The 25,286-nt window shown below is 47.9% G+C and overlaps 1 protein-coding gene across 1 annotated transcript; it reads left to right on the forward strand.

The window, feature by feature from the left end:
• The first annotated feature begins 20,281 nt into the window (after positions 1-20,281).
• On the forward strand, positions 20,282-25,000 carry ALDH1B1 (aldehyde dehydrogenase 1 family member B1). The gene is made up of 2 exons (XM_057549379.1): positions 20,282-20,407; positions 22,457-25,000. The coding sequence occupies exon 2, from the start codon at positions 22,467-22,469 to the stop codon at positions 24,018-24,020; it is 1,554 nt and encodes a 517-aa protein (XP_057405362.1). The 5' UTR covers positions 20,282-20,407; positions 22,457-22,466; the 3' UTR covers positions 24,021-25,000.
• Positions 25,001-25,286: the final 286 nt, after the last annotated feature.

Genomic DNA, 25,286 nt, shown 5'->3' on the forward strand with positions numbered 1-25,286 from the left:
AGGCTAAATGTGGAATGATATTCCTTAGAAGTCAGAGTGGGTGCCAGGGCAGGCCCAGTAGTTGCTATTTGTGGAATACACATACACTCCATAACTACAACTGTGTAATTATATATATTGTGGAAAGTAACAGGAAACCAAACGTCATGAGGACAGAGAACGTTTATTGGTTTTATTTACAGCTATATCCTCAGAGCCTAGCACTTAGTGGGTAATGAATATTTATTAAATATAATTCTAGAGATTCCTAGCCTTAATCTTTCTCATGAGCTTGATAACTCCTATACATCCTTCAAGATCCTATTGAAAATGCCCCTTACTCTAGGAAGCCTTCTGCAACCCTTCCACAGTTAATGGTTCTTCTTGTGCTTTTACTACAACTTGTGCAGCCCTCTATCTTAGCACAGAGCCAAAGCATGAGATTATATAGCAGCACATTATATAAATCCTCGTAGCTTGGTTTAGTTTCAAAATTTTTCCTTAAGAATTTTGTAACTATCAAAATTCTTAACCCCATCAACTAGGATAAAGCAAATTATTCTATGGCATTTTCTAAGAAGGAAGGTATCCTTCCTTATCTATTAATGATCCTTCCCTCCTTTTTTGCCAAATGCTTTTATTTTAGTCCTAAAATGTTTCTGTTTACTTTTTTAAAATAAACTTTTTATTTTGGAATAAACTTAGATTCAAAGTTGTGTAGATAGTACAGAGTTCTCCCTGTAGTTAGCGCCTTACATTATCATGGTACATGTGTCAAAACAAAGAAATTTGACATTGGTACATGACTATTAAGTAAATGCCAGACTTTATTTGGATTTCATCAGTTTTCCATTAATGTCCTCTTTCTGCTCCATGATCGAATGCTAGACACCATGTTGCAGTGAGTTATTGTGTCTCCTCATGGTCTCCTCTGGTCTATGACAGTTTCTCAGTCTTTCCTTGTTTTTCATGATCCTGACAATCTCGAGAGTCCTGGCTGGGTATCCTTTGGAATGTCCCCCAGTCTGGTTTATCTCATGTTTTTCTCATGCTTAGACTGGGATTGTAGGTTTATGGAAAGAATAGCACAGATGTGAAGTGCCTTTCTCATCACATCATTCCAGGTGACACTCGACAACACTGGTGAGGTTCTCCTTGTTACTTGGTTGAGGTAGTGTTTGCTAGGTGTCTCTTCTGGAAAGTTACTATTTTTTTCCTTTCCATGCTTTATTCTTTGGAAGCAAAGATAGGATCTAGAATTCTATCTCATGTGTCCCAGAACCTATCACCATATTATAATTAAGTGGAGACCCAACGATCTGAGAATTACTATAAACATGTGATGCTGTGTTACTCAAATTACAAAATAACCCTGATTATGAGGAGGTAAGATGAGAGTGTTAGTGGCACTAATTAGTGTTGTTTGTCATAAGCCCTGTTCATATTTCCAATGCTGGCTGCACCTGGCCCCCTAGGACAAATGACATAGTTGTTCCCAGGCCCCTGCTCTGTCCTAGATGTTGTCTCGGGCTCTGTGGCTTGGACCATAGAGTTGAGCTGCTTCAACCCCTCTCTTATACAGTAGGGGAAACTGAAGACCAGAGAGGGAGAGGGCTTGCCTGAAGTCACACAACCCTTGAGTAGCAGAACCAGCACTGGAACTTGAGTCTCTCACTTGCCCAGTGTTTACAGTAATGCTAGCCATAATCTGGGACCCTCCTTCCCCAAATTCCTATTCAGACAGGAAGGGTTCTCTGCTTTTCTGCATGGCTTCCCATTCCAGTCTCAGGATCTGTGTCCCTATTGTACAATCAAGCCTGGGTCTAGCATGGAAGGTCCAGAGAAAAATAATCATACTTCCACACAGCCCTCAAGGACCCCCTGGCAGGCAGGGTGACAGTTCCACTGAGGGCTTAGTACATGCTGGGCACAGAGTAGATGTAAATAATTGTTGGATGAATGGATTAGCAGAAACATTTAAATTCACCAGCCCCTTCCACCTGGTTAAGGCCCATCACCCACTTTGATGGTAGCATATTCCAGCTCTTGAGAACACTTAGCAACCTCAACCTTTACACCACTGGTTTGACTAAAGACCTACTAAGGGCCCTTCCCCTATAAAAACCTATACTCTGAGGGCAGGGGCCATGTTGGTCTTTCTCACCAGCTGGATGTCAGCATTTAGCACAGAGAGTAAGCACCTAGTAGATGTTTGATGGGTGAATGAATGAGTGAGTGGATGAATGAATGAATGAATGAGGTCCCAGGCACAGAGAGGACTGGGCTGTCACACACACACAGCAGCCAAGTCTTCTAGTGGCCCAGATGCAGCTTCCATTTCTCACCAGCTGCCAGGCCATCACATCCGATGCAGGTTTTCAAATAAAAGCGAGAAGTTGAATGTTTGAAGCTAAACAAAGCAGTGGGCTGAGCCAACTTTCCTGGAGGCAAGCTGCTTCCCCCTCCACCCTGCCTGGCACCTCAGAGCCCGCAGCCAGGCCTGTCCCACAGCCAACCCTCAGCTTCCAAAATCTGCACCCAGTCAGGAAATGTAGGGCTAGGGGCTTCTTCGAGGGAGGTCCCCCACCATCTTCCCATCCTGGACGGCCAGGGCAGACCTGGTTTTCCTTTCCTCGTCCACCCCCCTCCCAGCCAACACACCCAGATCCTGGGGGTAGAGGGGGGAGGAGGTCTACATTCAGCAGTGGAAAGAAGTAAAGAAGGAAGGAGACCTCACACCTGGGCACCCGCTGGGAGCTCTGCTAGGAGCTGGGTGCCCCACCTGGACTGGTTGCTCACAGCTCATTACAAGTCAGAGGCAGGGGCTGTGACCACCTTTTACAGATGTGGAAAAGGAGGCTCAGAGAGGTTACTAACTTGCCAAGGCCACACAGCCCCATTGGTGGCAGGGCTGATTGGACCTCAGCTCTGTCTGATCCCAGAAACTGAAGTCTTGCCCCAGGCTGTGGAGAAGAGGTTTCTGGTCCCAAACTCTCATGTCTTCCTCATTGCCAGAGTATTTCCCTTTTCTCTTCAGTCCACATGAACCGCCACCAGAATGATTCACTCCTTTATTTATTTCGTTTCTGCTCTTAAGGCTAATATAAGTAATGGGGAACAGGGGTGTAGTTATGGAGCTACCAGCCATTCACTCCCTGGTGTGAATTACTGCAATCCATTTGCTTGCCTTTTTTTTTTTTTAATTTATTTTATTGAAGTACAGTTGATTTACAATGTTGTGTTCATTTGCTTTCCTTTTGACCCTGACCCCCAGCTGAGTCTCCCTTGCATGGAGCAGGTGGAAATGTTGTTAAGAAAAGAGAGTCAGGGTCACTTAACAGCCTTCACTGTAGTCAGTGGGCAAATTGGGCAACTGAGGTCAAGGGCAAAGAAGAGAAATGCCCAGAAGCTGGGTTAAGAAAGCAGGCAGAACGAGGCCCCAGTTCAGGAATAGAAAAGGAGATTCCCAACACCAGAGTGAGTTCTTCCCACCAAAGTCCCCTGGTGAAGGTGAAGGAAAAGCAAAGGTGAAGGTGGTGGGGTAGAGGTGTGGAAGGAAAGACAGAGATTTTCAGAGAAATGGTCTTCCTGAAATGGGTCATATCTCCTGGGATACAATTGCCTTTCCCAGTAAAGGAGGCCCAGCCCCCCTGCCCCCCCAACACCCACACACTTATCTGAAGACCCTAGTTTAAAAAGATGCAAGCAGGGACTTCCCTGGTGGCGCAGTGGTTAAGAATCCTCCTGCCAATGCAGGGGACATGGGTTCGAGCCCTGGTCTGGGAAGATCCCACATGCCATGGAGCAACTAAGCCCATGTGCCACAACTACTGAGCCTGCGCTCTAGAGCTCGCGAGCCACAACTACAGAGCCCGCGTGCCACAACTACTGAAGCCCGCGCACCTAGAGACCGTGTTCTGCAACAAGAGAAGCCACCGCAATGAGAAGCCTGCGCACCGCAATGAAGAGTAGCCCCCGCTCACCACAACTAGAGAAAGCCCCCGCGCAGCATCGAAGACCCAATGCAGCCAAAGATAAAATTAATTAATTACTTTAAAAAAAAAAGATGCAAGCAATCTAACCCCATAGCTGGCAACAGCCTAGTATCTTAGAAAGTCTATATTCTCTACCTGGGTTCCAGCTCCTGCTCCACCACTGAACAAGGCTTGTGGATGTCTCTGAGCCTCAGTGTCCTCTTCTGTAAAATGATTGCTTCCTTTTGAGGGAAGAGTTCATGACTATAAAGCATGTAGTACATCTAGTATATGATTGGCTTTCATTAAAAAGAGAACAACTACCTTTTGTTAGGACTAGAAATGGACCTCTTACTTGCTCCTCACTCTGGTTCCTCCTAGCGCCTGACTTGAAATCTCTCACTGGTCTGCACAACCCAGCAGAAACCCCTCCCAGGCAGTGCACGGAGGCCAGGTCTGGAACCCAGGAAACCTAGATTCAGTTCCCACCTCTTCCACAGACATGCTGTGTGACCATAGAGTCGTGCCGTCACCTCTCTGGGCCTTACATCTCCCATCTGGCATTGAGGTTAACAGTCTCCAAGTGCTTTATTTCATTTATTCCTTATGCCTATCTTAGGTGATAAGTATTATTGATATTCCCTTTTCACAGATGCGGAAATCAGGGCACAGAGAGGTAAAGTGACGTGCCTAAGGTTATTCATCTAGTGAGAGGCAGGGTCAGGATTCAGTCAGTCAGGTCTCTCTAATTTCAGTCATCCTGGAGAAACTTAGAGCAGCAGGAGTGGTGAGGCAGATGGTGAGCATGGTGGGCTCCAGACAGGCTTGCAAGTCTGTGACAGATTTGAGGAGAAGGCAAAGGACCAGGAGGCTGGGGGAATGTCTGACTCATCAAGGCAGCTGCAAGGAGAGGAGCCGGTGAAGACTGAAGGCAGTGGGGGAATCGGGCCAGAGCCAAGTCTGTGGCCAGGGGCAGAGGGCGCTCCTTGGAGAGTCTGAGGGGCCTCATGGGCACAGAAAGGAGCCCTGGACTGAACTCTTGGATGGCAGAGGATTTGTGTTAGGGCAAAGGCTGATGTAAGGAGTCATGGCCTTGGGTGTAATGCTGATCTATCCCATGATTATTGTATATTTACAGCCCTCTATCTCGTCACTGTGTGATCTGCAGGTGGTTATCAGTATGTCCTCATGGTGATCTGGGGAGGGAAATGGGAGGTGAGGCCTGTTTCACAAACTTTAGAGGTGGGTATTGAGTGGGAGCAGAGAATTTAGAGAGATTTGAGCCATTTTGTTGGAGCCAGTCCTGGGCTCCCCAGCAAAAGAGATGTAGGAAATCCTCCAGTCTAACCCTCAGCTGCTCTGTCACTTGAATTCTCTCCACCAGAGAGGTTAAAACCAGGTGGTCACCAGTCAAATCCGTATTTTGTTTGGCTTGCAAAGGGTGTTAAAAATTTGTAGTTAAAATTTTATTTTATTTTATTATTATTATTTTTTTAATTAATTTATTTTATTTTATTAATTTATTTTGGCTGTGTTGGGTCTTCGTTGCTGCGCGCAGGCTTTCTCTAGTTGTGGTGAGCGGGGGCTACTCTTGGTTGAGGTGTGCAGGCTTCTCATCGTGGTGGCTTCTCCTGTTGTGGAGCACGGGCTCTAGGCGTGCAGGCTTCAGTAGTTGTGGCCCGTGGGCTCAGTAGCTGTGGCTTGCCAGCTCTAAAGCGCAAGCTCAGTAGTTGTGGCACACGGACTTAGTTGCTCCGTGGCATGTGGGATCTTCCCAGACCAGGGCTCGAACCCGTGTGCCCTGCATTGGCAGGCGGATTCTTAACCACTGTGCTACCAGGGAAGCCCCTGTAGTTAATATTTTAAAACAGGGAGATGTGGGGCAACTGGAACTCTCATCCACAGCTACTGGGGTGTAAATGAGAACAACCTCTTTGGAAAGCTGTTTGACATTTATCTGCTAAAAGCTGAGTACCTGCATGCATGCATGCCCAGAGGCCCAGCAATTCCTCTTCCAGTTGCATCTGGGCACCAAAAGACACGCGCTGTTCAAAGTAGCACAATATGTTTCCAAATTGGAAACAACCCAAAAGCCCATCAAGAGTAGAGTGAATGAATAAATTGTGGTGTATTCACACGAAGGAATACTATATAGCAATGAGGATGAAATAACAGCTACATGACTGAATCTCTCATGATGTTGAGGGACAAACACTAGATGCAATGTCCTATGATTCCCATTAATAGAGTTCCATTTTTGTAAAGTTTAAAAACAGGATAAACTCGTTTATGGTGTCAGAAGTCAGGACAGTGGTTACCTTTAGGGAGGGTCACTGGAAGGGGCACTGGCTGGGGTGAGGGTGTCTGGGCATTCATAATATTTTGTTTCTTGATGTTGATGCTGCTCTCACAGGTACATTCATTTTGTGAAAATTCCTCAAGCTGTACACTTGTGATGTATGTATCCACTTTTCTGTTTGTGCATTATCTGTCAATAAAAAGTTGGGTTTTTTTTTTTTTTTAAAGCAGTACAGCTTAAAAAAAAAAAAAAAAAGAGGGAGGTTGTTTATAACTACCCAAGTTTTCTGCTTCTTTGGAAAGTAGGAAACTCTGACCACTCTGGCTTGTGACCCAGCCTGGCTGCCCCAGTGAGAGTGTGTGGGACGTCTGCTGACCACAGTCCTCACTGCTTTGTTCCCTGTCCTGAGACACAGGACTAGTTACTGTATATCAACCCAGTTGCAGCATTATTTTTCTTAGAGTAGAGAAGTATTTGCATCTACCAAAAATAGAACAGAAAGAAAGACAGAAGGAAAGATGGAAAGAAAGAAATAGAGAAGGAAGGAAAGCAAGCATGCCAGCAGGCTAAGAGGGCCACATGATCTCAGAAAAAAAGTGGGAGAGATGATTCTTGTTTGGCCCTCTACATGTTTAATATACAAACCTACTTCACTCTTGGCAGGTCATTTGCCTGGCCCCTGGATGCATTTCAGTTTGCAGCCCTTGCTCTACAATACCCCTGCCAATGTCTGGCCTCTGTTTGCACACCCTGATGACAGGGAGCTCGTTCCCTATCAAGGCAGTGCTTTCCATTATGGGGCAGTTCTGGTTGGAAAGTTCTTTCTCAAGCTGACCTGAAATCTGAGAGTCTCAGACTGTGACACCTGGATGAGACTTGGGAGATTTCCCAGCCAGAAGTCCTCAGCCTTTTTGTCCCCAGAGGCCCCTGTCATTACACATTCCCTTGGGCTCTCTTTGCTGGGATCTATTGTGTCTACCTCTCATGCAGAGTTTATTAAGTACTCACCTGAGAGGATGTATTTCCAAGCAATAGTGTCCTCTGGAATTTTTTAACCCTGAAAAGCCTTTAACTGGGAACCGCTGGTCTAGTCTAGCCCCCGGGCTTTGCAGGTGAACAGCAGATGCCCAGAGAGGAGAAGAAAAGTCCAAGGACACATGGTGAGAACGCCTTAGCAGATACAGCTCTCTGACCACTCCAAACCCTAACTGGTCACTGGGGTTGTTTTCATCCAGCCTGACCCAGGCAGAGAGCAGAGGGAAATGGGAAAGGGACAAAGGAGAGGTAAACTTTGGTGAAGAGAAGAGGAATGACACAAAGGTGAATCCAGGGCAGTTTGTGCCTCTCTCCAAGGCAGAGAGTGCCAGGAGGGAGGCCAAGTGCACTGGGCAAGGGGCAGTGGATCTGGGGGCACAGGTTGGATGGGAGATGAGCGGGCATATGAATAGAGGGCAGATTCCATCGCAAGCTTACTTACCCAGGCTTCATGCTCCCTCACTCACTCTGAGCCACCTGTTCCCAAACCCTCCCTCCCCTCCATGCTCTTCCCACCTCCAGGCCCTTGGTCCCACTGGTCCTTGGGCTGTTCCCTCCTCTCTCCTCTGCTGCTCAAATGGATCACTGACCAACAGAATGCTGGACTGGGTTGTGTCCTTTGGTGTGCTGGTCACACTCAACAGTCGTGGTTCTCTTAGTCCTTACAATGGCCCTGCAGAATGAGTATAGTTATTTCTAACTTACAGACAAGAAAACTGAGGCTCAGAAAAAGTACATTTTAAAATTTTAGGGACACAAAAAAATGAAGTGGAGAAATGAGACTGGGACCCCAGGTCTTCAGGCTTCAAGGTCAATGTTCTTTCGAATACACTTCACCACCGTGCCTTTCATGTGAAAAATATTCCAAACCATGGGATCTCATATATATTCATAGAAAACAAAACTGGATAGAAACATCCAAAAATGGGAATAGTGGTTATCACTGGATGATTTTTATCCTTTTCACTCCAATATTTTCAGTTCAATCCATTTTTTTTTACAATGAACATGAATTGTTTCTATAATCAGAAAAAAAAAAAACACATTAGAAGTTAAATCATTCTCATCTCCCCAAAGCCCAGCTTGGTTTAGAAGGAGAGCTCCCTGGAGATTAGCAGCTCGGTCCTCTAAACCTTAGTAGTTGTGTCCTGCAGTCCTTGCTATGGACTGAATTGTGTCCGCCTAAAATGCATGTATTGAAGCCCTAACTCCCAGTAAGACTGTATTTGGAGATAGGGCCTATAAGGAGGTAATTAAGGTTAAATAAGATCATATGGGTGGGACCCTGATCCAATAGGATTAGTATACTTATAAGAAGAGAGCTTTCTTTCTCTGCCCACCATGTGAGACACAGCCAGGAAGTGGCTGTCTAGAAGCCAAGAAGAGTGTTCTCACCAGAAACTAACTCTTGGCCTCTAGCCCCCAGAAATGTGAGAAAATAAATTTCTGTTAATTTAGCCATTCAGTTTGTGGTATTTTGTTATGGCAGCCCGAGCAGAGTGAGACACCCCTTCAACAGCAGAGGAGAGTGGGCCTGGAGCAAGGGTTAGGGTACTCACGAGACTCCCCAGGGGTGCTTGGGTGTTTGTGGAAGACACAGACTACCAGATCAGCCCCCACCCCCAGGATTTCAAGTGGGCGTGTCAGAGGATGAGCCCAAACAGATTCAGGTCCTAATCCCTGGAATCTGTATTATTTTAGATGGGAAAAGGGACTTTGTAGATGTGATTAAGTTAAAGATCTTAAAATAAGGAGATTATCTTGCATTATCCAGGTAGGCCCTAAATGCAATCAATCACAAGTATCCTTACAAAAGAGAAGCAGATAATATGCTGCTGACTTTGAAGATGGAGGAAGGGGCAATGAGCCAAGGAATGCAAGAAAAGTCATTCTAGAAACTGAAAAAGGCAAGGAAATGGATTCTCTCTTAGAGCCTCCCCTGTGCTCAGGAAGTAGTACGGCCCTGACACCTTGATTTTCTTTTTCTTTTTTTTCTGACACCTTGATTTTCGTCAATGAAACTGATTTCAGACTTCTGACTTCCAGAATCATAAGAGAGTAAATGTGCATTGTTTCAAACCACAAGTTTGTGGTAATTTGTTACAGCAGCAATAGCAAACCAATACACAGTGTCATATCCATTTGGTACAACCAGGAATGTTTAGAGCAGGAAATAAATATCACCTCTGGTTCCAGAGCTGTAAGTGCTGGAGGTTTCAGGCTCACATATGCCTTTGTTGTTAAGGGGAGAAGGAACTTCCTCAAAGCCCCAGTTCCTCTGAGAGAGCAATGACTGACACTGATTTCCGGAATGTTCAAGTGAGGTTGGGTGAGTTGGACATCCTGGGTTAGAATCCACCACTCATTAGCTGGATGACCTTGAGCAAATTATGCAACCCGATCTTTTCTTCTGACTCTGACTACACATTAGAATCACCCTGAGCATTTCAAACCATACCCGTGGCCAGTCCCTATCCTTAGAGACTCTGATTTAGGTGGTCTGGGGTGAGGCTTGGGCATCAGTTTTTGTTTTGCTTTTAATGGATTGTTTTTGGCCGTGCCACACAGCTTGTGAGATCTTAGTTCCCCGACCAAAGATTGAACCCATGCCCTCGGCAGTGAAAGCACAGAATCCTAACCACTGGACCACCAGGGAAGTCCCGGCATCAGTGTTTCTATAAGCCCCCTGGTGATTATAACATGCAGCCAGACTGAGCAACCCCTCTCTAAATCTGTTCCTCCTCCAAGATAGAAATCATAGTTAGGTACATATCACATGGGTGAGAGGAGCCCGAAATGAGGTAATCCATGTTAAGTGTTCAGCACATAGTAAGCCCTCAGTATATATTAATTATTATTATACTTCAATCTAGACAGGTGGATCATCTTTCATCATCATCATCTTTCATCATCATCATCTTTCAGTGTCCCCTACTCTATCCCTTTTCAAAATTTTCAGGATAAATAGAAAGGCTCAGTAGATCACTAACATGGTGACATTTTCAGGTACACTTAAACCAGGCATTTCAAACTCCAGGGAGACACAGACGCGGTCTAATCAGAGGTCTCTCTGGCTTTGTGGGAATCCAGTGCCACACTCAAAGCACAGGGCAGTGTCACCTAGGTGAGTGTCTCGCTCCCGGCATTGCCTTAAGGTTGCAAGAAATGACCCATTTATAAATATTCTGGACGGAAAGGACCTGTCTGGCAAGCAGACCAGAATTTTTAAAAAATCCTTCAGGTTTTAAGACCAAGAGCTTGATTTACAATGGACTCAAGGGTTGCCTCGAAGGGGTGGCTTCGAGTTTTCAAAAATAATTGCTTTTCCTCTTCTGTGCTCCTCAGAGCTCTTCAGGCAGAGGGAGAAACAGTTTCCTAACTGGAGAGAGCTTTGGGAATGGAACCCAGGGGCTGCAAGCTCTGGGAGCAGGAATCAGGGAACAAGCAAGGGCAGACCCAGGTTTTGTGGGGCCTGAAGCCTATACGTTAGGGGTGGGGTGAGGCACTCTCTGCCACACCCGAGGCTCTGGGAAGCAGAGAACCGATGATGGTGATTATAAAGAGATAATGATTAAACAGGTTTGCAGACGTTGCTTGGTGAATGAACCACCTGCCCCAGTATAGCCGTTCCTTTGTCCCCGCTTGAGGTCTGAGATGGGCTGAGGTGGAAGGCAACCTGAGATTCCAGCTGGAAGATTGTTCTGCCCCCTAGTTACCCCTCCTCTTTGTTTTGTTTTTGCTTGAAAACAAGATTGAATTATCCTTTTTTCCCCTCTGGGTGTTACAAGTCAGGAAGCCTGTTAAATAAACATGCCTATTAAAGGCACTGATCTGTCCCCAGCATGCAGTTAATTGCAGCTCCAAGGCCACAGATGTAGTGGCTTCCGGATGTGGAGGCTGCCTCTTGGTGCTACTCTACCCCGCCCTGGCCTGCTGGGGTCTCCTTGCCTGGCTCGGGGTAAGTCCCTGTCCCTCCCTGGGATCCAGTCTCCTGTCCCATATAATCAGGGTGACAATACTATGAATTCATAGTCATCCTATCACAGTGATGAACGCCTTTGGCTCAAGTCCTAAATGACAAGGCAGGACTCATTTTCAGCTGAAAAGCACTAGTATTGCCGTATGGGTACTTCAATATAAAATGATCACCTACTAGTTTGTAAGCAGCCGATGTCTAAGCCCCCAAGAGCCCACCTCCACTCTGACCTCCCAGCCCCTGCCCTGGGACCCCGCCCCCCCCCAAAACTCCCCATGATTCAGCATCTAGAGGAATAATGCCTGGCTGAGTGAGGGGGACCCAAGGACTGGCCATAGAAGAATTACAGCCAGGCTCACGTACATTGTCAGTGCTGGACGTTCTGTTAGTTAACGTTTTGAATAGCATGCCTGGGCCCCTCCACGGACTCAAGCACTTCCCAGTCTTGATATTGTCTCTCCGAGGAGCCTCTCCCACCCTTTACATCCCAGAGTGGGGCCCAGCTTGTGGAAGAACCTGAGTGCAGCTGGGAATGAAGCCACCTCCCAGCCAGGGACCCCTGATCTGTCCACCCACCCTCCTTTCTGGCAGGTCATCTGGTCCAAAAAGTTGGCCTTGAGAGGACAGAGCAGGCCAGCTGTCCTCCAACCCCGTGGAGGACTCTCACCAGACCAGGTAGAGGCCACACTCCCTGGTTCCTGCCCCTGAGTCACTTTACACTGTCCCTTCCTCATGAATATTCCCAGACCCCTCCACCCAGGGGCACAGCTAGGAAGGACCGCAGAGCTACAGAGACTCCTGGAACTGCCTCAGGGGTCACCAGGGGGTGGGGGTCTAGCAAGCTACTCCTCTTTACCTGGCTTGACATTGGCCTTTTGTATAAAATTTCCCCTCACTGTGTGGACAGTTAGGCCCAGAGGGCACATAGTGAGGCAGGCCTCTGGCCCCCCCAGCCTGGGGCTCTGCCCACTCCATCTCATGTCCTCTCTCCTCTGTGGTTCCATTGTCCTCATTGTGCAGACACATTACTCTGTTCTGGGGAAGGAATATTCCATGATCCATACATAATCCATATGAACAGATGTACAATGGGAAACACCTTGCTTATTCCAACCCTGAGGCAGTTTCACCAACCTGCAACTAATGCCTTAATCAGCCTGTCTGAAAAGGTTGTTTAAATACCACACCTGACACCAGGTGAACAATAAATAAGACTGTGGCACCTGTGGGTTCTTATTACGGTTGCTAGTCCAACCCCCTCCTCCCCATGGATTCCCTGAAGGACCTGGAGAAGCCCTTTTGCCTCTCTGGGCCTCAGTCTCCCCATCTGTACGATGGTGAGGTTGAAGCTTTAACAGCCCCCTTGTTCCCTGATCTGTCCCTGATTCTATAAGGCCAGGGGCAGGATTAGCTGTCATGGGAATCCTCTCTGGTAGGGGCTGCTCCTCCTGGATTACACACTGAGGCGGATACATGGCAGGATATTTAGAATCAGATTTGGAGAGGAGAGACTCAACCTGGGTCAGTCACCTCCAGTAGCTTGCGGGGTGCTTAAGAGAGTGGCATTCAAAGTCAAACTTTGCAATTCCAGATGTACTACTTACTAGTGAATCATTTTCTCCTCTCAGCCTCAGTGTCCTTAGCTGTCAATGAAATTGATAACACTTGTCTTCACAGCAGAAGGGTCTGTAGACTCCTAGTTATCCCATGTCTTGTCTTCCCACAGTCACAGAAATGGAAGCCCTCAAAATGACCACCCAAAATAAAAACTACTTTCCCAGCCTCCTTTGCAGCTAGTTGTACCATGTGACTAAGTTCTCGCCAGTGGGATGAAAGTATAAGTGTTTGGGGGCAGCTTTGGGGGCCCTTCCTTTAAGCAGCTGGCATGCATTCTTTGCCTTTTTGTCTTCGTCCCTCCCTCCTTCCTGCTGCCTGAAATCTGGATGTGGTAGCTGCCATTTTGAACAATGAAGACAATACTTACTGCTAAGATTGACCAAATGATGAATTGGAAGGGGCAAATATCCTTGAGGATCATTTATCACCTTCCTAGACTACTTACCTCTGGGCTTATTTCACTTATTTAGAGAAGTCAACTCCCATTTTGCCACTGTTATTAGAGTTTCTGTCACTCAGAGCTAAACCTAATCCTCACTCACTGCCATGGGATCTGATGAAATTAGAAGGTTCTCTCTAACCAAGGCACCCTCCTGCCTTAAAGTCCTTCTGTGCCTCCTCAGGATAACATTGAAACTCCTTAGCATGACATTTAAGGCCCTTCGTGATTTGTCCCCTCTAACCCCTCCAGCCTTGGCTCTCTCACTGCTCCCCACCCTGCGCATCATACCACAGGCACCAGCCAGCAGGAGCTACTCACAGCTCCCCGACACCAAGCCACCACTCACCTCTGGCCTTTAGCACATGCAACTCTGTCTTCCAGAAATGCCATCTCTCCCCTGGCCCTTTTCAGATTTCAAGACTCAGCCCAAGTATCACCTCCTCCAGGAAACCTCCCTAGACCTTTCCAGGCTTTGTTTTGCTCCGTTTCTTGTTTCTCTTTGCTCCACCGCGTGAGAGACGCACACCAGTTTCTGTGTCTGTCTGCCTCCCCAGTCTATGAGTGGCCTGAGGATGGGGATGGTGTCTGGTTCATCTCTGCACTGCCAGGGCCTCGGTGACAGGGTTGTCAGTAACAGGAGCTGAGTGAGGGAGGGATAATGGGTGGCAGATGCTTGCCAATGTGGAAACTGCTGGGCCTCGTGAGGGCTGTGCTGAGGAAATAGTCTTTGAAGCCGAGAGAACTGACTCGAGACAGAGGTGAAAGTCAAGGGCACCCTGAGCAGCTGCTCATCCCTGCTGCCCTACTCTGGTCACCTAGGAGCTGGATACTGCTGGATCCAAGACACCCTGGTGCATTCGTTGGCAGATCTGCACTATGTGTCATTAACGGTGGGGCAGCATTTCAGGATCACTCAATCAGCAAGTGTGTGAAGATACACTTGGCCCCTGCCAACTCTTTGCACTTCAACCGTTGCCTCATTATGGCCCAGAACCAGCAAAGATAACAGGAAGGGAAAGTCAGTTGAATGGGTTTCATAAGTAACATGCATTTGGAGTCCAAAGTTTGTGGTCCAAGGACTCTGCTAACAATGAACATTATTTAGCAGCTTTACTAGAACTTTCGGGGGCCCTGATCACCTAATGGCCCTTTTGTTCATCTCATATCCCCTCCTTTTATAGTGGAGAAGACCAAGGCCAAGAGAGAGGAAGTTGCCCAAGGTCACAGGGAGAGGCTGGTGAAGGGACCAGGAGCCAGGCTCTCACTCCAACCCTCATGCCCTTTACACAACCCTTGCCTGTTCTGTGATTGCTGTCCAATAATTAACTGTGGATTTAGAAAGACATGGACTCCTTGGGACCATTCATGAGGGTCATGAAGGGACAGATCCATTATACAGAGTCTTTGAACCAGGAAGATACATCCTATTGATGTGGTAACATAATTTTTTCTTATTTTTTTAAAACTTTTATTATGAACAAGTTTAAATATACACAAAAATAGAGAGAGAGAAAGAGAGAGTATAATGAATCCTCTGTGCCCATCAGCAGCCAGCTTAATAATTATCAACGCCTGCTGTTCTTGGTCATATAACTTGGTAACATAACTTTTCCCCAGGAAACTAGAGGAAATACGTGCTCCAACCAGTATGATCTTTTCAAATTGCAAACGGGATCGGGATCGTGTTAACTGACCTCCTTCTTCCTCAAAAGTATAATAGGATCCTCTGCTGTGGAAAGAAGACAGCAGGGCTCCCACCCTGCCCTAGACAGCCTATCTCTGGACTTCTTTCAAGTGAGGGAAAGATACACTTCCCTTTTCTTTAAGCCACTTTATTTTGGGTTTCCTCTTATGTCAGTAGTTCACAAGTGTAGCTACATATTAGAATCAACAGAGGAACTTCAAAACAAAACAAAATGAAACAACAATAAAAACCAGACAACGCAGTACAACACTGAGGGGATTCCAATTCAATTGGTCTGGAGTGTTTCTCAGGCATCAGTGTTTTAAAAAGCTTTCCAGGTGATGCTAACACACGGCTTTGAAATCTGAGAACCTCTGTTTAATCATGTGTGTCTGAACTGATTCTGATACGTGGCTCAGCTGAAAGGTCATCTTCTCCCAGGAGGAGGAAATCTGGACTCTCTCTTTGTGCATCCACAGAGCTGGGTGCTAATCTCTATTAGAGGTATATGGCAGTTTATTTTTATTTTATTTTTATAAATTTGTTTATTTTATTTATTTATTTTTTGGCTGTGTTGGGTCTTCGTTGCTGCACACAGGCTTTCTTTAGTTGCGGTGTGCAGGGGCTACTTTTCGTTGTGGTGCGTGGGCTTCTCATTGCGGTGGCTTCTCTTGTTGCAGAGCACGGGCTCTAGAGCGCAGGCTCAGTAGTTGTGGGGCACGGGCTAAGTTGCTCCGCAGCATGTGGGATCTTCCCAGACCAGGGCTTGAACCCGTGTCCCCTGCACTGGCAGGCAGATTCTTAACCACTGAACCACCAGGGAAGCCCTATATGGCAGTTTAGTGCATTCATTTTGTTTGGGTCAGTCTCTCTGCTGCCTCCAGGTGGGACCATGTGTGCCTGGGCCAGGGGTCAGAGTTCTTAACTGGGCCTCCAAAATTCTGCGTGGCCCACGCCTCCAGCCTCTTCCAGAACCATTCACCCCTTTTCACTTCCCACTTCTGCCCACTTGTCTTTTCCCAGTTCTTTGAATGCATCTTGACCCCTCCCACCTTCAGGCCTGGGCACACGCCTGTCCCTATTACCTGCAATTTAACTTGCCTCTTCATTCAGTTGGGCCCTACTTGTCTTTCAGATCTCATCCTCTACCCTTGCTACTCAGAGCATGGGCTTGGCACTAGCAGCATTGGCATCACTGGGCAACTTAGACACGCAGAACAGAAGGCATGTATAGTTAACAAGGTTTAACAAGGTCTCCCAAATATGTAGAATGCTATGATGGGTAGTTCTGACTCAAAAATATGATTGGGGTGAAGGCAGGAGAAGGGGGTGCTGTTTTTAGAAGAAAGGAATGTTGGGCAGACAAAAGAAATGATGTCCACCGTAATTATGGAGTGTCTACACAACAGAATACTGTCGACCACCTGGCCTGCTCCAGCTAGGCCAGAGGCCATAATCCCAAATGCCCTATAAGGCCTATAGATTGAGTGAATCAATGTATTAGTTTCCATTTGTTAGCTGTAACAAATTATCACAAATTTAGTGGCTTAAAACAACACAAACTTTATCTTGCAGTTCTGGGGGCTCGGAAGTCTGAAATGAGTGTCACTGGGCAAAATTAAGGTGTTGGCAGACCCATGTTCCTTCTGGAGACACTAGGGGAGAATTGTTCCCTTGCCTTTCCCAGCCACTTGCATTCTTTGGCTTGTGGCTGCATCACTCCAACCTCTGCTTCCATCATCGTATCTTCTCTGATGTTGACATTCCCGTCTCCCTTTGATGAGGACCCTTGTGATTACATTGGACCCACCCATATGATCCAGGATCATCTCCCTACTTCAGGATCCTTAACTGCAGACGCCCATGTGCTGCCACAACATCTGCTTCCATCCCAGTGTTATTTGTGTGCTTGCGTGAGAGTGTCGATTCTAGTCGGAACTCAGACACTCATTCTCCTTTGTGACATTGGGCAAATCCCTCTCCCTTTCTGGATTTCAGTTTTCTCAACCATGAACTGAGGTGCAGAGGGAGGGAACGAACAAGGAAGCCAGGCAGGTGGGAGGGAAACAGTTTGTGGTAAAGACTCAGGGCTGCTTTGGTTTGACAACATTCAGGCTTAGTTCATGTTCACAGACTGTAAATTTAGCAGAGTGTAGAGGTCCACGTAGGAGAAAAAGAGGGGGGGAGGTATATTTTGGTTTGCTTTTGCATGCATCTTCATTTTTAAACTTCCATTTCCTGCACCTCCCTTGGTGTCTTGACCCCGTCTTCCATCTTCTGTTCAAATGCAGAGAATGGAGGCACCTGCTATGTTCATTGTAGAATCAATGCCCAGGGCAGCTGGTGTGTCTTTTTGTTTGGAATCTGTCTGATCCATTCATTATCTCAGAGCCTGGAGTCTTCTCCAGCAGCTTCTTAGACATCCAAGGCTTCAAAATCCTGAAAAATAGATATAGCTTCTCTTCCCCCACCAGGCCAGTGTAAACACATCCCTGGGTGACATTCTTTGCTGACAATGACCTGACTATGGCTTGTGTTATCTCACCATTCCCCTTCAGTCCTTTCAGTCCAAACACTCATAGTGGCTCCAGGCCCAACTTGCATTCTAGAGGCCTGGATCGTTTTTTGCCAATTAAAAAGCTGAATCTAAAACATTCCTCCTGCAGAAATAATCTGTGCATTTTACCCTGAGCCATTGCACATTCATCCGTCTCTCTAAACCATAAATGTCAAGCACTGTGGAAGGTTTTAATTTTTTAAATTTGTGGATGCTTTTACAAACGCCTTGCAACAGGACTACTTTCTGGTGCCAGCCACAGCTTATGAAGTGTCAAGGGTGGGCCTTCTGGATGGACTCTAGATACAGACAAAGCATTCACTTGATAAGTCCCTTTCTGAAAACCACCCATGATGGAGTCATAGAATCCCAAAGACCACTTAGGCTGCTGCTTCCCAAATATAGTTGTGCATCAGAAGCGTATGGGGAACTTAAAAAATTTCTGGATCACAACCAACATCTAATAATTTAGAATCTCTGAAGGTAAGCCCAGGGAGATTATAAAGTTTGTTGTTGTTGTTGTTTTTTTAATGCTCCCCAGGCAATTCTGATGCACAGCTACATTTGGGAACCACTGGTCTAGTTCAGTCCTTATCTGGTATTCTCCTTTATAGGATTTTGCCAAGTGGTTTTATATCCTTTCTTGTACTCCTCCAGTGATGGGGTGCTCACTGCCTTTCAAGGCAGCCCCTCCCACCCATCCTTAGCCAGCTCTGCTTTGTCATGAAGTTCTTCCTCTGACCCCGTTAACTTCCCCTCATGGGTCTGGCTCTGTCTTCTAGGACCCCACAGACTATGTCTGTTTTTGCCCTTTGGAGATTTGGAGGGTGAGATCCTGTCCCTTGAGCTCTGAGGGGTGAATACTCCCAGTTCCTTCAGCTGCTCCTCACAGGACACAGCCTCTCCCAAGGGGTCACTTCTTGTTTGCTGCTGGCCTCTCACACCTGCCACAGCTTTCCAAGTGGTCTGACCATATGAAGACTGACTGATACTTGCTTTGTCATAGACTCACTGCCTCTATCAATGAGGCCTGTTAATAGTTGACCAAATAAGCCTTAAGTTAATCTACCAAGGAGTGCCATGCCAAGTGCCCAAGGGGTGCTAGGCTGGCCATGTGCTGTGTGGGAGGCAGAAGCGGTTTTGCAAGGGGCCACATGGTTGCTGGGAAAACATGAACATAGATGTGGCAAGACACAAGATGTAGTGCTTTTAGTGAAGAACTAAATTTTGCCTCAAGGACTGTGAATGTCCTAAGGATGACATGGTAACAAAAGCTTGCATAGAGATGTAGCTTAAGGAAAGAATCATGTGAATTAGTCAGGTTCAAACAGGAAAATGTGAGTACTCTAAATATGTGGAGAGGTAGAGAATTAATACAGACATTGGGTGCTGACAGAATTGCTGGGAGGGCCAGAGGGAGGGAGAATCAGGGAAGACTCGACCTTCAGGACTGACGCCCAGAATGAGATGGATGTGGCCCACCAGTGCTGTTACTATCTGAGGCCACCTCTGGAGCTATTTAGCTCAAGACACACCCCTGCAGCCATGATTCAAAGAGCAAGGGAACAGGTAGCTGGAGTCAAGGAGCTGCAGTCGCAGTGGCCACCCCACACCCAGGAAGCTGGAGAAGGATGCAGAAAATCCTCATGTTTCTGCCATCATGCTAGTGATGACCCAAGGGGGCAGGACAATACCCTCCACCTTCCACATGTGACAGGGGTACTGCTAATCGGCACCACTGAGTTCACATCCAGAACCCTAGCTGCAAACAAGGCTGGGAAACAGTTTGTAGCTTCCTAATGTCTCCAACCAGAAGGAGGGTGCAGTGTAAGTGAAGTGACTGAGAGATGCAGGTTCTGGATTTAGCTTCCTTTATGGCAACAACAAGATGGAGACAATCTAAATGTCCATCAACAATCCACCCTACCATGGAATTCTACACCACCCCGGAGAGGATGATGTTGTCTTTTAATTAATTAGTGACATGAGAAAAGGTTCATAATAAATTGCTGTTAAAAAAAAAAAGGTAGCAAAATAGAGGTCACCATATGATTTCATTTTTATTAAAAGAATTTTTGAAAAATGCAGAGGAAAAAATACCAGCAAGATGAATGGCAACTTTGGGGTGAAAGGATTGAAAGTAATATATTTTCTTCTTGTATCCTTTTCTGTGTTTTCCAAGCTTTCTACATTGCACATATACTCTTTATGTCCTTTTTTAAAAAATGCAGCTTTTAAAAACACAAATATAAAATCAACTGGGAAAAAGAGCAGAGAGAGTGGAAGACAGTCAAATTAGTGAAACAAGGAAAAAACTGAGAGAGAGGGGAGACCCAGAAGGGGTTAAGGAGAGGTTCAAATGATGCTAACCTAACAAGGCGCATCGTGTGCGAGAGAGAAAGGAAAAATACAGTTGGGGTCCAGTCTCCGATTGCTGTGTGACCTGAGAACTCCTGCCCATTCGTCGTCTTTGTTTCTGCTCCCAACGAGGGCCTTAGGACTCCAGCTCCGAGCGGCGATGCGAGAGGAGAGCGCTGGCGTGTTGCAGGATACCCCCCGGGGTAGGGGGCACTGGGACATGGGAAAGGTGTGGCGCTCCCCGCCCCCAGTCCCCAGTCCCATCACCCTTCCCAGCAGCCCCAACACGCCTGCGCCCGGAGGGAGGAGCTGCCTTAGCAGCGGGGCGGGAGGTCAGCGGCGCCCCAGGCGCAGGCGGAGCCTCATTGGTGGCTGAGCCCCGCCACTGCGCGGAGGCGGGGCCTGCGGCGAGCACCCAGCCAGAGGCCAGGCTAGACCTGCGAGAATCCGAACCTGCACCCGAGCGCGAGCGGCAGCCTGCTGCAGGTAACTGGCGCCCTTCCCCCTCGGCCCCCGGGCAGGCCGCAGCTCCCCTCCCTGCAGTGGAGGCCTCCTCTCTGGGTCTTGGCTTCCCCACGTGGGGACCGGCCTTTCTGCCCCGGCGGCGTGCACTGTAGGAACCTCTTCACGCTTCCCACCCCTCCTTCCAGCACCCGGGTCCCGGGGTGGCGCCTTATCGCCCCGTGGACTCACACCCTCGAAACCTTCCCGGTTAGCTCGGCCTCATCGCTCCCGCCCAGAGGGCCTACTGGGCCCCTGACTGTAGCCGAGAGGCCAGGACACGCACTGCCTCCCCGCAGAAAGGATGAGGTGGGAGCCACCCTGTCCTCGATGACCCAGAAGGTCCGGTCCTTGGCACATTGGGCGCTAATAGTGGGAACTGTAAGAAATTGTCCGTAGTACGGAAGAAACACAAAGCTAGGGCTGTGGGAATCCAGCCTGAGGCTCCTATTCTTAATTGCTGTGTGTCCTCAATGAGTCCCAGAACCTCTCTGATCCCCAGCTTTCTTCCACAATGAGGGTCATCAGGGCTGCTGGAAGCCTCGGTCAGTTAACTACTGAGAAGGTGGCCTGCAAACTGCAAAGCATGGTGTGCTTTGAGCAGTCCTCTTCCCATATGCAGGTGGAGGCCCAGTGCACACCCCACGTAGGCCCCTAGAGTAGAAACAGCCTTGGCTGGGCATGAAAGCAGGCTTGCCAGCCTTGGTCTGTGACCACCCCTCCTGCCTGTTGAGCCCTTGCACCACCACCCCATGGATTAGTGACCCCCCATCCCCCTTATCCTGACCTCCCCTGGGACTCCTCCTTCCTCAGACCCAGGCCTGTTGGACCCAAGGCTGCTTCTGTCCCAGCATGGGGCAGGGTCCTGAGCAGAGTGGACCTGTGTGCACCCCTGACAGTTCTGCTGGCTCAGCTTCTTCCAAGGGATGGCTTCCTGGGCAGCACTGATTTGCGTGGGGCCAGCGACCTGGCTGGGGTCTTGTCTTCCTGGATGAGTTCTCTGCTCCTCTCCCTCCCCAGTGTCAGAGGGTGTGTGTGCTGGGGGTAGGGCAGGTGCAATTCCTTTTGGGGGCTGGTGGGGTAAGGCTCAAGAGAGACAGCAGAGGAGGAGGGATTGATGTCCTAGCTGGAGAGTAACTGCTTTAATGAATCTAGGAAATTTATATACCATTTAAATTTCATTGAACAAATTTTATAGACTGTTTAAATGTTATAGTTTTTTTAATAAAGTCTACACTGGTTTCAGAGTTGTAGGCAAGAGTAAACAGAGCCTTCTTTCCAGCTGCCGGACTCACTGCACTCCTGGGAAAGCTGAAGCCGGTCCCCGGGGGACTGGGCTGGGCTGGGCTGGTTTCTGAGGGTGCCACCAGCTCCGATGACCTGGGTGGGTGTGCCAGGCTTTTCATACGCACGACCCCATTCAGCATTCAACAACTCTGGTTCTGAGTCCCTTGGGTTTTTACTCTACCCGTAGATCCGTTAAACAGCCTTAGTAAACAGCCTTTGTGGATATTTTGATGTTTCCTCTGTCTGTCATTTAATAACTACCCACTGAGCAGCTACTCTGTAGGCAGCGTAATTCTAGGTATCAGGCACATAGCAATGAATGAAACAGGAAAAAAAGTCCCTGCTTTCATGGAGCCCATTTTGTTGGGGAGAGGCAGACAATAAACATATAAGCATGTACATATACTATTTGGTATGTCAGATGGGGGAAAATAGAGCACAGTATGGGGGAGAGAGAGCCCTGGGGCTGAGGAAAGTTGCAGTTTTATAAAGGGTGGTCAGGGAAGGCCTTACTAAGAAGGTGACATTTGAGCGAAGACCCAGAAGAGGTGAAGGAGTAAGCAAGAGGCTAGATCGGACATGACGAATTGAACCAGAGAGTTCTTCAGGGCTTCTGTAGCCCTTATGATCCATGTTTTCAGAGGTGACACCCCTTTATGCTAGAATCTTGGAACGTCTGAGCTGATGGGCCTTTGGGGGACCGCTGCTTCCCTCTCCGTGTTCACCCTGGCTCCTGTCCCTCTCCAGAGTACTCAGCATGCTGCGCTTCCTGGTGCCCCGGCTCTTTTGCCTGCACCGTCTGGCCGCCCCGTACTCCTCAGCAGCAGCCCTCCCCAGCCCCATCCTGAACCCAGACATCCGCTACAACCAGCTGTTCATCAACAATGAGTGGCAAGACGCGGTCAGCAAGAAGACCTTCCCGACAGTCAACCCTGCCACGGGGGAGGTCATCGGCCACGTGGCTGAAGGGGACCGGGCTGACGTGGATCGGGCGGTGAAAGCAGCCCGGGAGGCCTTCCACCTGGGGTCTCCATGGCGCCAGATGGATGCCTCAGAGCGGGGCCGGCTGCTGAACCGCCTGGCTGACCTAGTGGAGCGGGATCGTGTCTACTTGGCCTCACTGGAGACCCTGGACAATGGGAAGCCTTTCCAGGAGTCTTATGTCTTGGACCTGGATGAGGTCATCAAGGTATACCGGTACTTTGCTGGCTGGGCTGACAAGTGGCATGGCAAGACCATCCCCATGGATGGCGAGCATTTCTGCTTCACCCGGCACGAGCCTGTTGGTGTCTGTGGCCAGATAATCCCGTGGAACTTCCCCTTGGTCATGCAGGGCTGGAAGCTGGCCCCGGCACTTGCCACAGGCAACACTGTGGTCATGAAGGTGGCAGAGCAGACCCCCCTTTCTGCCCTGTACTTGGCCTCCCTCGTCAAAGAGGCGGGATTTCCCCCTGGGGTGGTAAACATCATCACAGGCTATGGCCCAACAGCAGGAGCGGCCATTGCCCATCACATGGATATTGACAAAGTTGCCTTCACTGGCTCCACCGAGGTGGGCCACCTGATCCAGAAGGCGGCCGGTGATTCCAACCTCAAGAGGGTCACCCTGGAGCTGGGTGGGAAGAGCCCGAGCATTGTGTTGGCCGATGCCGACATGGACCACGCCGTGCAGCAGTGCCATGAAGCCCTGTTCTTCAACATGGGTCAGTGCTGCTGTGCCGGTTCCCGGACCTTCGTTGAAGAATCCATCTATGATGAGTTTCTCGAGAGAACTGTGGAAAAAGCTAAGCAGAGGAAAGTTGGGAACCCCTTTGAGCTGGACACCCAGCAGGGGCCCCAGGTGGACAAGGAACAGTTTGAACGAATCCTGGGCTACATCCAGCTTGGCCAGAAGGAGAGGGCAAAACTTCTCTGCGGTGGGGAGCGTTTTGGAGAGCGAGGCTTCTTCATCAAGCCCACGGTCTTTGGTGGTGTGCAGGATGACATGAGGATTGCCAAGGAGGAGATCTTCGGGCCTGTGCAGCCTCTGTTCAAGTTCAGGAAGATGGAGGAGGTGATTGAGAGGGCCAACAACACCAGATATGGCTTGGCTGCTGCTGTGTTCACCCAGGACCTGGACAAAGCCATGTACTTCACACAGGCACTCCAAGCTGGGACGGTGTGGGTGAACACCTACAACATTGTCACCTGCCACACGCCATTCGGAGGCTTTAAGGAATCTGGCAATGGGAGGGAGCTCGGGGAGGATGGGCTTAACGCCTACACAGAGGTGAAGACAGTCACCATCAAGGTTCCTCAGAAGAACTCGTAAGAACAGCTGCCAGGGAGCACCAACTCTAGTCCAAGGATGCCACCACCACCTGCCAGTGGTTGCCAAACAGGTTTTTAGCCATGGATCCCCTTTATTTGTTCCAGATGAACACTTAGAGGGAACCTCAACAAATAAAGCAATTAAAATGAGAGCTGCTTTAGTTAAAGCAGGGATGGGGGCTGGGCTCAGAGCCCTGTCCACCTGCACTCCAGTCCCCTTGGTGGCCCTGTGTTACTTCCATGAAACCTTAGGAGTCTCTGAACGACAGATTAAGAAACACTGATCCAGACCATGGCTATCAGTTCTTCTTACTGATCCAAGGACTTCCCGGTGGATTAACTGACGTCTTAGTGGGTAGAGTCATCTCAGACATGGGATTGGAAGGCATTAGGAGTTTTAAGCTAGACCCCATAATCTTGGCCCCATTCTTCAGTGACGTACCCTAAAAATCAAGGCTGCTTTTCTTTTTCTAAGTACCAGTTGCTGGCTGGTTTGCTTGCTTGCATTGCTTCATTTTGCTACTGATTGTCCTTAATTTGAGGGAAGAGGTAGACAGAAAATGCATTTATATAACCATTCACTTAAAATAAGCTCAAACAGCCCTAATGTCCATCAACTAATGAGTGGATAAACAAAACGTTTCTATGGAATATTTCTTATAATGTTCAGCCTTAAAAAGGAAAGAAGTACTGACACATGCTACAATGTAGGTGAACCTTGAAACCATTATGCTAAATGAAAGAAACCAGACGTACAAGGCCACATATTGTATGATTCCATTTATATGAAATATCCAGAGTAAGCAAGTCCATAGAGACAGAAAGTATATTAGTGGTTGCCAGGGGCTGCGGGAGGAGGGAATGGGGAATAGCTGCTAATGGCTATAGGATTTCTTTTGGGGAGGTTTTGAAATGTTCTGGAATTAGTGTTGATGGTTGCACAACTTTGTGAATATACCAAAACGCACTGAATTACATACTTTAAAAGGGTGAATTTTATGATATGTGAATTAATTTCAGTTAAAAATTAAAATAAACTCACATATTCTGTTTGCAAATCAATTTTGTATCAATATTCTTTTGCTGCTGAACATTTTACAAAGTCTTGGGGATGGAAGGGACCCCGATAGTCAAAAGTCTCCTCCATAATATTTCTAGTTTTGATTTTGTTTTCTCTCACCTGAGTGACAAAGTTCAACTTTAAGACCCACAGAGAAAAGGGCTGGGTCCTGCCTAGAGCCAGTTTATTTCAGCTCTCATTTCAAGG

Source organism: Balaenoptera acutorostrata, chromosome 6, assembly GCF_949987535.1.
Source record: "Balaenoptera acutorostrata chromosome 6, mBalAcu1.1, whole genome shotgun sequence".
Taxonomy (NCBI): domain Eukaryota; kingdom Metazoa; phylum Chordata; class Mammalia; order Artiodactyla; family Balaenopteridae; genus Balaenoptera; species Balaenoptera acutorostrata.

Excerpts from the sequence above, each read along its gene's own strand:
- ALDH1B1 (XM_057549379.1), top strand. The coding sequence starts at position 22,467 with ATGCTGCGCTTCCTGGTGCCCCGGCTCTTTTGCCTGCACCGTCTGGCC.